The sequence below is a fragment of the Parathielavia appendiculata genome (assembly GCF_033297405.1).
Source record: "Parathielavia appendiculata strain CBS 731.68 unplaced genomic scaffold N657scaffold_28, whole genome shotgun sequence".
Taxonomy (NCBI): Eukaryota; Fungi; Ascomycota; class Sordariomycetes; order Sordariales; family Chaetomiaceae; genus Parathielavia; species Parathielavia appendiculata.
Genome location: NW_026944247.1, coordinates 133,450 through 145,888, shown reverse-complemented (window position 1 = coordinate 145,888; position 12,439 = coordinate 133,450). Strand labels below are relative to the sequence as shown.

General features: G+C 55.2%; 4 protein-coding genes across 4 annotated transcripts; 2 read left to right on the top strand and 2 right to left on the bottom strand.

The window, feature by feature from the left end:
* The first annotated feature begins 628 nt into the window (after positions 1 to 628).
* On the top strand, positions 629 to 1,270 carry N657DRAFT_261696 (uncharacterized protein). Its single transcript, XM_062786494.1, has one exon. It carries the CDS (start codon positions 682 to 684, stop codon positions 1,189 to 1,191), a length of 510 nt encoding a protein of 169 aa, XP_062643112.1. The 5' UTR covers positions 629 to 681; the 3' UTR covers positions 1,192 to 1,270.
* Positions 1,271 to 1,931: 661 nt separating this feature from the next.
* On the bottom strand, positions 1,932 to 2,534 carry N657DRAFT_549244 (uncharacterized protein; the record flags this gene model as incomplete). The annotated part of the gene is made up of 2 exons (XM_062787880.1): positions 1,932 to 2,219; positions 2,256 to 2,534. Coding segments are annotated over 2 exons (567 nt in total), but the record flags the coding sequence as incomplete, so codon positions are not given.
* Positions 2,535 to 3,021: 487 nt separating this feature from the next.
* Positions 3,022 to 4,389, bottom strand: N657DRAFT_581917 (DUF914-domain-containing protein; the record flags this gene model as incomplete). Its single annotated transcript, XM_062789575.1, has 1 exon — positions 3,022 to 4,389. The coding sequence occupies one exon, from the start codon at positions 4,387 to 4,389 to the stop codon at positions 3,022 to 3,024; it is 1,368 nt and encodes a 455-aa protein (XP_062643110.1).
* A 4,716-nt stretch (positions 4,390 to 9,105) lies between these two features.
* On the top strand, positions 9,106 to 11,475 carry N657DRAFT_261360 (uncharacterized protein). The gene is made up of 5 exons (XM_062786492.1): positions 9,106 to 9,437; positions 9,499 to 9,555; positions 9,705 to 9,818; positions 9,883 to 10,122; positions 10,385 to 11,475. The coding sequence occupies exons 1-5, from the start codon at positions 9,353 to 9,355 to the stop codon at positions 11,149 to 11,151; spliced, it is 1,263 nt and encodes a 420-aa protein (XP_062643109.1). The 5' UTR covers positions 9,106 to 9,352; the 3' UTR covers positions 11,152 to 11,475.
* Positions 11,476 to 12,439: the final 964 nt, after the last annotated feature.

Below are 12,439 nucleotides of genomic sequence, written 5' to 3'. Positions count from 1 at the left end.
AACTCTGTGTACAGAGCCTGGGACAATGCCCTTGTACACCTTGAGAGTTCCATGTTGTGCAAAGAGATGCTGGCAGTGAAACCAAACAAACCGCTGAGTTATGACCCTGAATTCCACAGAAGCCTCGCACAGTCCCCGGTGTTTGCTGCCTTCAAGATACGGTGTGGCTCTGAGTTCGCGTGCTTGTCCGGGGAAAGCTTGAGGCTATAAGAAGCGCCACTCCTTCTATAGCTGCCCCAACGAGCACGTTGAATCGGATGGAATTCCAGATGGTCAGCCGGCTTTTCAATAATAATCAGCATCAACACCTGGTCCCTTCAACATCTTCATTGGAGGATCCAGCAGTGAGCTGGGGGCCACGTTGCCGTGGAAGTCTTGACTACATATTTGCCCAGACAGGAAGACGTTCCAAGTTAAGTTCATCCCAAACTGGCCCAACCCTTTGTTGTCGCCTCAGAGACACTGGAATGCAGACATGAGGTTCGTCGATGACGGGGCGACGCGACGCGATTATCATTTACCCCTGGTTCTGCCAAGCTTTGGCACACGGCAAGTGCCGTTGCTTGGCGCGTTGTCTCCATGTGTGCTGCCAGTGGTCTAGAATCGTTTTCAATCTTCTTCACGGCGAGGCTCACGCACTCCATTGGCACGTCACCTCCATGATACGCGAGTATTTCACAGATGACGATCCGACAACTCTGCGGTGGCTCTCCGTCGGCCTTAGATCGGTCCAGGCTTCGACCAACGTGCCGTTCAAAATTGCAATCCTCGCTGCGCAACCCAGCAGCAACTGGGTATCGTGGTCAAGATGATGATGCTTTGCCGGTTAACTTTGAGGACTCACTCGCAGCCTCACGCCCTCTTCCAAGAACCCCAATGCCAAAACGGATCAAAGAAGCGCCATCACGACCGTCTGTCATCTGCCGATCCTCGAGTTTCTCTTTGCTTCTATCTCCAACCGTCACCTGCGCTGAAGACATTCGTCTCGTGGGCTTGGGCCAGCTGCCAATCTCTGTTCCTTTCACCCCGAGTAGCCTGCGCCATGCCATTGCGATCGCTGGTACGCTTCAGGTGGGACTTACTCTCTACATGACACCTTGTACCGCCAACCTCCACATTGCCGTACTGCCTCATCTCGCCTTGGCGACTCGCGAGCGTCACTCGACATCAAGTCGATCGATCCCGTGTTAGGGGACTGCCGTTCCTGCCCCAGTCGGTCTTGCTCGGGGCCTTAGCTCTCCTCTGCCTTCATCTGTCCTGCCGACTTGAATCTGAAATACCTTGGGTTCATCCGAAAGGGGATACTGGCCACCTATTCTCAAGCGTACTCCTTCGACTGCATTGACATCAATGCCAGCCTCCGTCTATCTGCAAGCCGTGAATGGCTATCTCCCTCGCATTATGGGAGAAGTGGTGCGGCCGACATCCAAACCATGGCCGACTCTGTCATGTGATAATCGACTTATTCTGGAGGCAGACTGGTTGCCCAAGGAGCCCCAATTAATGAACCCCCCAATACTCTATCACCCTGTCTTTGCCCGCAGCTTTGACTTAGCGCACCACTCTAAAATTCGATGCTGACACGACCATTCGCGTGCTTTGACGTATCCGGCATATCTGTAATCGAGCCATTGCCCACACCAAGAGCGTTCTCACAACATCTCTGCGGGCCAGAATGTGAACTTAGCGCAATATCACCTCCTCGTTCAGGCCGGCCAAAGTGAACACATCGGGTAATCTCTAACAAAGAACATCTCGAGAGAATTCCATCACCAAGCCTCGCCCAAGCTTACCTAGACCCCAAAGTCCTTCAAATAGCAAACCTCGCTCGCTCGTTCAGCCAATTCCTCGGCCTCATCTTCCTCCGCTCCCATCTCTAAACTGGAAACAACCCCGGACCCTGCCACGCCCGCAGGCGGGAGCCCAATGCCCGGAATAACACCGCTGTCGTCTCGAAACCCAGCCGCCTGCCTCTTTGCTAGGTCAACCGCTTCCGCATCAAGCTCCGCGTCGGCCGGTATGTACGGCCGCAGCACCCTCTCCACATACGCCTGCGGTACCCCCTCCCGCAGCGCGTCCCGGATGCCCATGTTCATGCGGTGCACGTACTCGGCGCGTGGCCGGTGGCCCGGCTGGCTGCGCTTGAAATCGATGTATACAAGCATGTCCACTACTTGCCCCTTGCCTTTCTCCGGTATCCCATCCGCGCCGGTGCCGTCCTGTTGTTCAAGCTGGGACAGGGAGGCGACTGCGACAGGCCAAAACTCGACGGGGATGTGGCGTTTCTCGTAGGCGAAGGGCACCCCTTCATTGATGTCTAGCCGCGCCTCGTCGGCTGGGGAGAGGTCGTAGACTAGGCCCCAGACTTCGTCTTCCGAATCAGGGCTGGCGGTGGTTATCGGGGCGATGTTTGCGTACCCTCGGCCGTTGATAAACCATTTGTAGCCACACAGGCGTCCGATCCCGGTGAAGGGGGAGGTTGGGCACCGGAGGGACATCTGTTGCTTCCAGAGATTACTGCCGAAGCCGAAGTAGCGGGTTGGGGTTGGGGCTGGAGATGTCATCTTTGGGAGTTCGATTCGGCCACTTATCCTCGCTCGCTCAAGTACCTAGTTGAAGTGAATGTAACTTGGTGGGTAAATGAAATGGCTGGAGGGTGCCAATGAATTCCAGGTATAATCGCCGGGCAGTATCAGTGAATTGAAGTGAACAGTCATGGGTTTACGTTGCATTGTTAGCGGATCTTTTTGTTCAGTTTGTCAAGCCGGCTGTTCGCGAAAGGAGAAAGCATTGCTGAGTGAACCCTAACCCGCATATACTCGCCTTCGCTCTTTACGAGTCCATCAACATCATCCATTATTACTTCCAGAGACCATCAGATTGTCTCAGTGACGAAAATAAGATTCTTCCATACATATCCTTACGCGTATGGCGTATGAGCGTTGAGTATCACGCGAAAACAGAACGCCCACGCCTTCCACCCTCCAACAGATTACACCACCTCCACCACCAACCCCCGCCTCAATCCTGCACTGCCGTGGTCGGTCCCGCCAGTCCCTTCTTCCTTGCCTCGTTCAGCGCCTTGAGCTTGGCCGTGCCAATCCCCGCGACGCCATCCCTCTGGTTATCCCCCAGCCACGGCTTCTTGGAATCACCCAGAATGCTGCCCGCCGTGAAGTAGGTGATCAAGCCGAGAATGATCAAGACAAACGCAATGGGGTACATCCAATGAACGCTGTACCCGAAAACCCTCGTCCCGATTATGACGCCCCAGAAGTTGGCCGTCAGCAGATTGACGTCAAACACGGCTGCGCTGCCCATGCGCAGCACCAGCGGCACCATCGAGTAGAACAGGCACAGGCACAGTGTGTACCCGACCAGCCAGCCGGCCACCTGGCCGTTCCAGGTGGCGTCCGCAAACGAAGTCCGATCAAAGATGGCGGCCTGCACGCCGTTGATGCACACGCCAAAGATGCCCAGAAAGGTCAGCACCTCGTAGACGGGCCGCTTGCTGACGAACCACTCCTCAAACACGTTGCTGATGCCGTACAGCGAGGCGCCCAGCAGGCCAAACAGGTCGCCCTTGAGCATGTCCACGCCCGTCCCGCCGTTGTTGCCCTGGATGTGGTCGCTGGCGAGTAGCACGCCCATGCCGCCGCAGCAGATGAGGATACCGGCGATCTGGAGGGGGCGGTAGCGGACCTTGAGGAGGAGGAAGGACAGAACGACGACGCACACAATGGCCCAGAAGTTGAGCAGCTGCGCCGAGAGCAGGTTGGTGTACCGATAGGCCAGCACGGTAAAGTAGTTGCCCTCGACGTCGAGGAAGGACAGGATGAAGTACTTCCAGCCGTCCCGCAGCGCAATCGAAAAGAACCTGCGCGGGCCCTGCTTATAGAGGGCAATTGGCAGCCAGATAAGGGTCAGCAGAGCGTAGTTGAAGAGCGTCTGGAAGGCTGGGATGTTGGTGTTGACGCCCGCGAGGAAGCTGCTGAAGGTGTTGGTGGCCGTGATGCAGAGCGAGAGTATCTGGCCGACGGCGATGACGGCCCAGAAGTCGAGCGTGGCAAAGTACGAGTACCAGTGCTTGCTGCGAGCTTCGAGGTGGGAGAGCCCCGCGGCGACCGCGGCGTCCTCAGCTTCTGACGACGACGAGGATGCGCCGATGACGTCGGAGGGCTTGTTGGCGGTTCCATAGTTGGGATCGTCTTCCTTCACGTCCGGCCTGAAGAAGCCAGGCTTGTTGGCCGTGACGGAGCTTTGCGCGGCCATATCGTCGGCGGAGTTGAGCGACTGATAACCCTGGTCGTGGGCAGATTTCGTCGTGAGTCGCAGTGGCGAGAAGACGCGATCGTGGACAGTCTGCCAGAGTCTGGTTTGACCAGACATAAAAGCTCTGGATAACGGGTTGACTAGATGTCAGACTGCAGGTTTTGACTGCAGCCGCACAAATTCTGAGGTGCAAGATGCAAAGTGATACGCCCCGTGTAAGTCTTTCTAACGTCCCCTTGAGCAAGCGCAAAGACTTAAAGTCGCTTGCTGTTCAGTTACTGCAGTCTGGTTCGGCACATCCAGTGGTGCGCCGAAAAAGTGGGAAGGTTGAGGAGAGCCGATGTCGAGCTGGACATGTGAAATGATAGCTTATTTCGTACACAGTCTGTGGGTTGAAACGTCAGCTCTGAGGAGAGACTCGGTCTGATGAGAGAATTTGTCGGCTGTACGCAAGGGCAGTTGCAGCAACTAAAGATGTTTAGGAGTCGCGCACAGATTATCCAATGTCGACGCGATGGGTTGAAAAGAAGAATTGTGATCGAGCTAAAAAAAAAAAAAAGTGGTGTGAAAAAGGCAGCGGGGATGGGTCTAAGTTAAGCGGCCGAGATCACGGCCCCACATCCGACCAATCAACTCGGCCCCGGCGCCAAGATGATGTGGTGGGGCACCGGAGCCGGTGTCGCGGGGGTCACTTCAGTCTCAAGGCTCACTTCCATCCGATGGGAAGTCACCCTCCAGGTTGAAAATATGGCACTTAAGCTCAATACCTAATAAAAAGAAAAGAGATATTTCCTCCCAAGCTCGATCTATCCTGTGTTCCGTAAGCTGAGTGATCCTAAGCAAGTGCAAGTTGGAGTGATCATGAGCTCAACTAACTGCCTTGGAACTCTCAAGCGCCACTCGCAGCGCCTGGCGCGTCTTCCGTTGTCTGCAGACCCGCGGCCCCCGCGTTCGGTAAACGAATTACGCAAGACCAAGGATTTCCCGCATATTGCCGTAACCTTGGCCTCGTGCATCCATACCCGGCATTTGACCAGTGCTGGTAGTGAAACACACGTCAAGAGGCTTAGGTGACGACCGTTTGCAGACCGAGCTGGACGTGAAGGAATAACTGGGGAGACACTGAGAGAAACCGGCTCGAACAGGCTTTGCTCACCAGTCTTAGATGCGCAGTACGCCTGGCAGGGAGCAGTCCTCAGATGTGAACCAAGGTAATCTCTCTCTTCCGAGTCTCGGACGGGCAAGTGTTGTATTAGCGGTTACCATGCCACATGCTGGCTGAAGCAAAGACGAAGGGGGTGTGTTCGACAGCAAGGACAAAGACATCCGGTTTCAATATCTCTACAGGAATCCATGGAGATCTCGAAGTACTGAGTAGGCACTGCGACGCCAACCCATTGCATACAAACATAGCATCCCTAGAGGTACTGTACTTGTACCTACCTTAGTATTACCTCCGTACAAATCTTGGCCAGTCAAATATGTGCAGGCTCTGCCCTTCCCCTTCCCTCCCCCACATGCTTCTGGGCACAAGACCAGGGTTTACTTACTGTCATCAAGAGGAGGGATGATTGGGAGTTTGGATGTCAAATCTACAGGATAAGCAACCCCCTTCTGTGCAGAATACCTGACCCAAACCGGTTATTTTAATACTCATATCTGCCTTCTCTTCAACCTGGACTTGAGAGCAGCACTTGTCTGTTGCCCGTCCTCCCTCTCAAAAAAAAGACACTACTTGAAAGGCACGATACAAGACGCTTTTGACCAGACATGACCGGGGAAATCAGAGAAGAAGAAGCCGCCAGAGACCTGCTATCTTAGATTCTCTCCCGATCACTTCGTCTCCTCTCGTCATCCAATCCAAGAGCCAAGTTGCCGACACTGACCGAATCGGGTCCCTAGACAGCTACCACGCTGCAACCTGGAATCGTGTCACACGCCCCACTCGCGATTGAGCCTGTTCCAATTGCTTTCGCCTCCTGCCGTTTTTTTGGTCTATTCCGGCTTTAGAAGACTCTTGGGAGGGTCGGTTGTTCATATTCAGCTCGACAAACCGCTCACAAATCACAGTGTCCCACTTAAAAGCCAAGGCTGACCTGCCAAGCCGGCTTACCTAGGTAAGATGACTCGCCGGATGGTGTCAGAGTCGAGCTACAATCCGGGCTGGCTTTCTGTTGGGCTCTGGTTTGCGTGGGGTAAGTAATAGACTCAAGTTCGTCTCGAGTGTGCTGTAAGGTTCAGTACTGTATTAGTTATCACGAATGTGCAGTCTCAAAGTTCCTAAATTTGGGCGACAGCCCTGGAAGAGGACCAATAACGTTAGTCTGAGCAGAGCGCTGGGCACTCTGGGACGTCGCATGCGGCGCCTCGGCGAAAATAAGAAACGGGATCGGCCACCGCAGCAATATCCCTACTCCATACCAACGGTTGAGTGGCCGTGTGTAGATAGTGCCGCGGTTTTATCCGGTTGGGGTTGAACGATCTTCTCATCATGCGCTCGTGATCTCTCTTGTGCTTGGAAACGAATACTGCCCTCATCACATTGGTGAATGCTGTGGTGATTGCCAGCTCGAAGATCAGACGGATCACCCTGTCCCGCCAGGAGGGTAATGTGGGTCAAGGGGGCCATAAAGTTGTAAGGTGAGAAACCAGACAGGTCTCGATCGAAGCGTCGAACCCTCCATTCCAGAATTGTTCCGTTTCGGTTTCATCAAAACAGGTACTGCATAGGAGGGCCACTGTGACGAAATCAGGCCCCTCAACGGTTACGAGTGCGTGCGCCAAAGTTTGAGGATGCATGGCGCCGGTACCAAACCCCGTTTTCCGAACTTCTGGAACTCGAGGGAAATTGAGCGGGTTTGAAGGACACTTCCATACACGGTTCCTAAGGCTGCGGGATCTTCTTCGGCTTCCTGCAGCAAGATCGCGCAGGTGGGCGCAGATGAAACGGCAAGAACGCCCGCACGGGTTGGATGGGTGGCTTCGGCATCACAGCCGTTCGATGACCTTCTCACGCTGGGTGACCGCAATGTCGATATCGAGACTTCGCTATTGTGAGCTTCGCGAGGAGAATCTGGGATTTGTTGGATGAAGGAGATTCGGACTCCGCGCCATCAAGCGGGTTAATCTTGGCCGAAGTGCGTTATGAGGTGCTCTCCCCGCCTCGCAGGACACGGTTCACAAACGGGACGAGACCACTCAGCGGGAGCGCTGAACACTCACATCTTCACCTGCCGAGGTTGTCCTCGTGGCAAAATTGTCTCTGAAGGCCAACAGAACAACGTCTTTTAGAAGAATGTTGTTCATTAGCATGGCCCCTGTCCGTTCCGAGGAGCGTTGCTAACTCAAAATAGCGTCGCCGAAGACTGGGGGCTGGCTCGGTGCATGTCTTGATCCTCGATGCGATGACCTGACCTCGTCATGACTGGCTTCGTCACTGCTAAGGTACGGCAGGGATTATCACGAAAGGACGGGCAGCTCGTGAACTATCTTTCTCGCAGTACCAATGGTGATTGGCTTTCCTGCGGGAAGTCCATCCATTCCATCTTGAATGCTCCAATGACACTTCCGTCGGATTCCCTATTCAGAGCTGCCTTCCGTATCTGGGCGCTACCTAACCAACCATCTGTACCGGGTACCCATCACACCCGCACCAGCCCGCCTTGGTCAAGGTCTCGGCGTCTTCAACACCATTCAAGCTAACCTCGATCATTCTCAAATGATGGATGGGTTTCCAGGGTGTCACTTTTGCCTCGTTACCTCCTCGTTAATTCGAAATGTGAGCGTCGCAGATATCCATAACACCGGCCGAAGCCATCGTCAAAGAACAGCTCAATTGGAGCTCGGACCAGCCGTCTTCCCGTTTTTAACCTTTCGGTAAATTCGACCTATGCGGAGTACGGACGATTAGTAAAGTAAGCTACCGCAGGCCTCACACAGTGAAATCTTCCAGGGATGATCATACGTTGAAGCCGTGGTGCTGCCAAATTCTATGACAGATCCGGCTCAACTAACGTTACCTTCCATTACGCGTAAAATACTTTAACGGGGCTCACCGTACTTACCGGTGCGGATACTGCCTAACATCCCGAAATCTGTACCGTTATTGAAGCTATCCTGCAAGGAGATGGAACCCTAGAACGACCCGATGACAGTGTAATGATGGGACATCCAATTGAGCTACTACGTGTAAGAGAAGACCGACTGAACAATCCGTACCTGCAGGTAGGCTTCGGGTCATAACCAGCGCGCCGTTTAACTTGCAGCGTTTCAGCCTGTTGAAAGGAAGAGCGTCAATAAAGTTCGTGATTGCGGATTTTTGAGTTGCCCCTTTTCCCAAAGCAGGCGCACCCTGCTGGCTACCTCCTCGGCGTCAATGAGCCCACTTTTGTACCCTGGCCCCATGCGCCTTCCACGAACCGAAAGGGGGACTGCACCTGTCTTGCAAGAGCGACCACGCCCCGGTCCACCAGTTGACCATCCACAGGCGGATCGACCCACGTCCCGTCCTTTGCGCCGGGCCTAAGAACCTCATCTCCCCGGTCTTTTCCTTCTGGAGCAACCCTCCACTCCCGGCTCGCGACATAAAAAAAACCGCCCGCGCGTTGGGTTGCGTGCCCAAGTCCACCCTTCTTTCCCTTTTTCCCGTCCTCTTCGTGGTCGTCTTGCCAATCGATTTCTTTTTGGTTCGGATCGGGACAGTCTCAGCGACGGGCAGCGTTGACTTGTAGGTGAGTGCGATTATAATGCGCACGTTGGGTGGGGACCTTGCCGGGAAATGATTTTTTCCCCCTCGTTGCGCCACTCTCAGCCAGCCAAAACTTCATCCTCGCGCTTCGGCTTCCTTACCCCCTTTCCCCAAGCTCCAAGCAGACCCGAGCCTGACCACGAGCTGGCCTGGCACATGTTGTTGTCGCGTCGGTTCTTCGCACCGGCCACCGCGTGCATTGCGTGAACCGCATGCTAACCTAATCAAGCTGCAAAGTCGACACGTTGAGCTGGAACTCTCCACCTTGGATTCGCATCGCCTCCGATACACGCTCCTGCTTTCCGGTTGCAGCCTCGACAGACCTTCGTCACCATGTCGGCGTACTACGACCCTTCGCAATGGCCTCCCCAGGGCCAGGCTGGCTGGGACCACCAGACTCCGCCGCCCGCGCGCTCTGGTTCGTACATCCAGGCCTTCGACGCGCTCGATGATCTGTCCGCTAATCTGCTCCTTTACAGGTGCTAGCTCCACCATCCCTCGCGAAGAACCCGCCGCATTCACCCATCAACTAGAGGGTATGTATCACCCCGTTCCATTCTCGGTACCCGAGCCCTGTCGTGGGAATTTCCCACCTCGACCCGCCAGTCTTGGGAGTTTCAGGGCACTAGGATGTGGGACATGGAACAATAAGAGAACGTGCCAGAGCTGACTGCCAGTCTTTTAGAGGTCGACCGTGCCATTGACAACCTCGTCAAGAGCGGCAAGATGTTTGGAGCTGCCGGGGGCCGCCGTGAGTCCCTACCTTATCCCGGCCCCGCCAGAATGTACCCAGTTTTCGGTAAGTATGCCTGGGACTGGCCGGGCCATCTTCGACAAGCCCGACCTACTGACCTTTGATTCCTGAATGTTAGACGGACGTCCGCCTGTTGGCCCCGGTTCCCGTCCCCACTCCATGGCCGAGTTCGGCGATGCGCGCGGTTCCCACCCGGGCTCGAACTTGCAGAACTTCTACGCCTCTCAGCGGCACCAGCCCTCCCGCGGCTCTAACGAGGCAGAGCAAATGATGCAGGCCAAGAGGAGAATGGCCGCTCAGCGGGAACGAGAGCTGCGGAACTACCATCAAGAGCAGCAATACAACCGAAGTAGGCCGCCCTCTTCTGTATAGCATCAGTCTTCCTACCAGAACGAGAAAACAAGACAAAATCATTGAAAGAGAAGCTTCCGGCGTCTTCGGAGCTCAGGCCTTCTATCTTCAACTGTATTGCACCACAAGTGCGGTTCAACGGCCTATCATCCCGTGCTCCTAAACGCTGTAAAGATGGACACCATTGGGGGTGTATCTCCGTGGCTCGGCTGCGAGACAGAATGTTAAGGGATATGGGCTAACTCGAGGTGTTATTATAGCCGTCCTCGCCGAGATGTCGTACGGCGCCAACAGGCCTGACCGTACCATAAGCCCCGGCAGCTTGTCCGAGGATGATCGTCGAAAGCTTATCGCCCAGCAGCGTGGTGCTATGTATGGAGACGCTTCATACGCTGACGCAGCCGGCTACGTCGATGAAACAAGTGCGCCTAGGGCTGGTCTTCCCGGCCCTCCGGCTGGACCGCCCCGTCTGCGCGGCGGCCATTCCCCGCTGGCATACGAATACGGGCGCGCGCCGCAACTCCACCCGGATGCTGGTTCTCAGTCCGCAGCGGCCGAGGCCGGTCAGGGATCGCAGCCCGCCGAGTCCGACCAGGCCCGAGCCAACAGCAATTCGAGCCCGCAGTCTAACCCCGGTAGTAAAGGTGCATACGATGCCGCGGCGGCCCAGCAGTCGACCCGTACCAGCGTTTCGTCCCCGGGAGGATCTCCGCCCCGCCAGGGTGCCCCTGGAAGCAAGCCCACTCAGGGCTCTGTGGCACCCATTGGCACGCGCCCCTCGATCTCCGGCACCCCGACCAACCCTGCCTTGAACAAGCGGTCCACCACTCCGCTCGCCTCGCCTCTTGGCCACGGGTACACGGCGTCTGGCGGCGGCGAAACTGGCGCTTTGAGCAGCGCTCCGCCCGCCAACCCGTCTTCAGCAGCCGCCGAGGGTCCCAATGTCGGCCTCTCCGGCTGGGGCGCTCGTCCTAATGGCTGGGGCAGCAAGGCCGGCCTAGGTGTCCAGGCTAGCGTCTGGGGTTGATTCTCGTTTGAAACTTTCTTGTCTCCGCCACGGCAACGATTGGCTGCGTTTCGGATACGGAGTCCTGGGGTCTAAGTTCGACAGGATGTTGGGAATTGCGGGAGGCTGTAAGGACATCAGAAGGATGGCGTCGTTAAACCTAACGAACGGGGTTGTTTTCAGTTTCGGAGAGTCGGGCGGGCGTATTTCGGAAATGGAATAGCGGGAGTGGCGTGTGAATCTTGGTCATTCATGGTTGCTTACACAAAAGAGGTGGGCACGGAGCAGCGGAGGGCGGAATGGGCAACGGGAGCGTCCTTGTCTTGGGTTTCTGGCGCATTGGCATTTGGCACTATTTCGGCGTCTGACCTGGTTTCGATCCGGCAACATGGGCTGAGTTGGGCTGAGTGGGTAAATCCCCGGCAGCATACGAGACGACTACGGCAACGACTGTCTGGTCGCCTGCTTGGTTTTGAAGCAGCATCGTCCCGGCAATCCAACCCAACCAAACCGATAAACAAACAACAAAACAAGCCAATTACAAAAGCCGTCCACAACACGATTTCGCATTCGTTTCGATCGCGGTAGTATATAGGAGACAGTTATGGAAAGGACTGGGATAAAGAACGTTGTTTCGTGGAGAATGGCGAAGGAAGGAGCCGGTTTTCATGGAGCAGGTTGGCGACAGGGCACGCAGAAGCGTCAGGGGTCTGGCGAGCTTTCTTTATTTTTCATTTGGGTTGTGTTGGGACATTTCTCAATTTGTTCTTGGGCGGAAACGGCCGGTGGACGGATATTACCTGGGGTCATCTTTTGGGGGCGTATGCTCTTTCTCCTTGTCTTTTCTGACACGTCCCTTTCCCTGCACACCACTACACGGCTTAGCACACGGCCCACTCACACTTCACTCTTTCTACCTACACCTACCTAACCAACCTACGTGTCATCATATTAATACAGAACTCTCGTCCCCATCACTTGGTGTCCAGACTGTGTCGTTCCCAGTTGTTGGCCCAGGAGTGAATTGGCTGCAAACATTAACGTGATCCACCATTGACTCGGACACCCCATTGACTCGGACACATTTTCCCCCACCATAACCACCCAACTTCAACACGCGTTTTCTCTACCACAACAATGTCCGACAGCTTCCCAGAAAACCGAGTTCTTCTCGCGATCAATGCGATTCGATCAACACCGCGCTTGAGTATCCGACGCGCCGCAGAGATATACAATGTCCCCAAGTCGACAATTGCAGATAGAATGAAGGGAAAGATCGCGAAGTCCGACAGCTATCACGGCCGTTCGA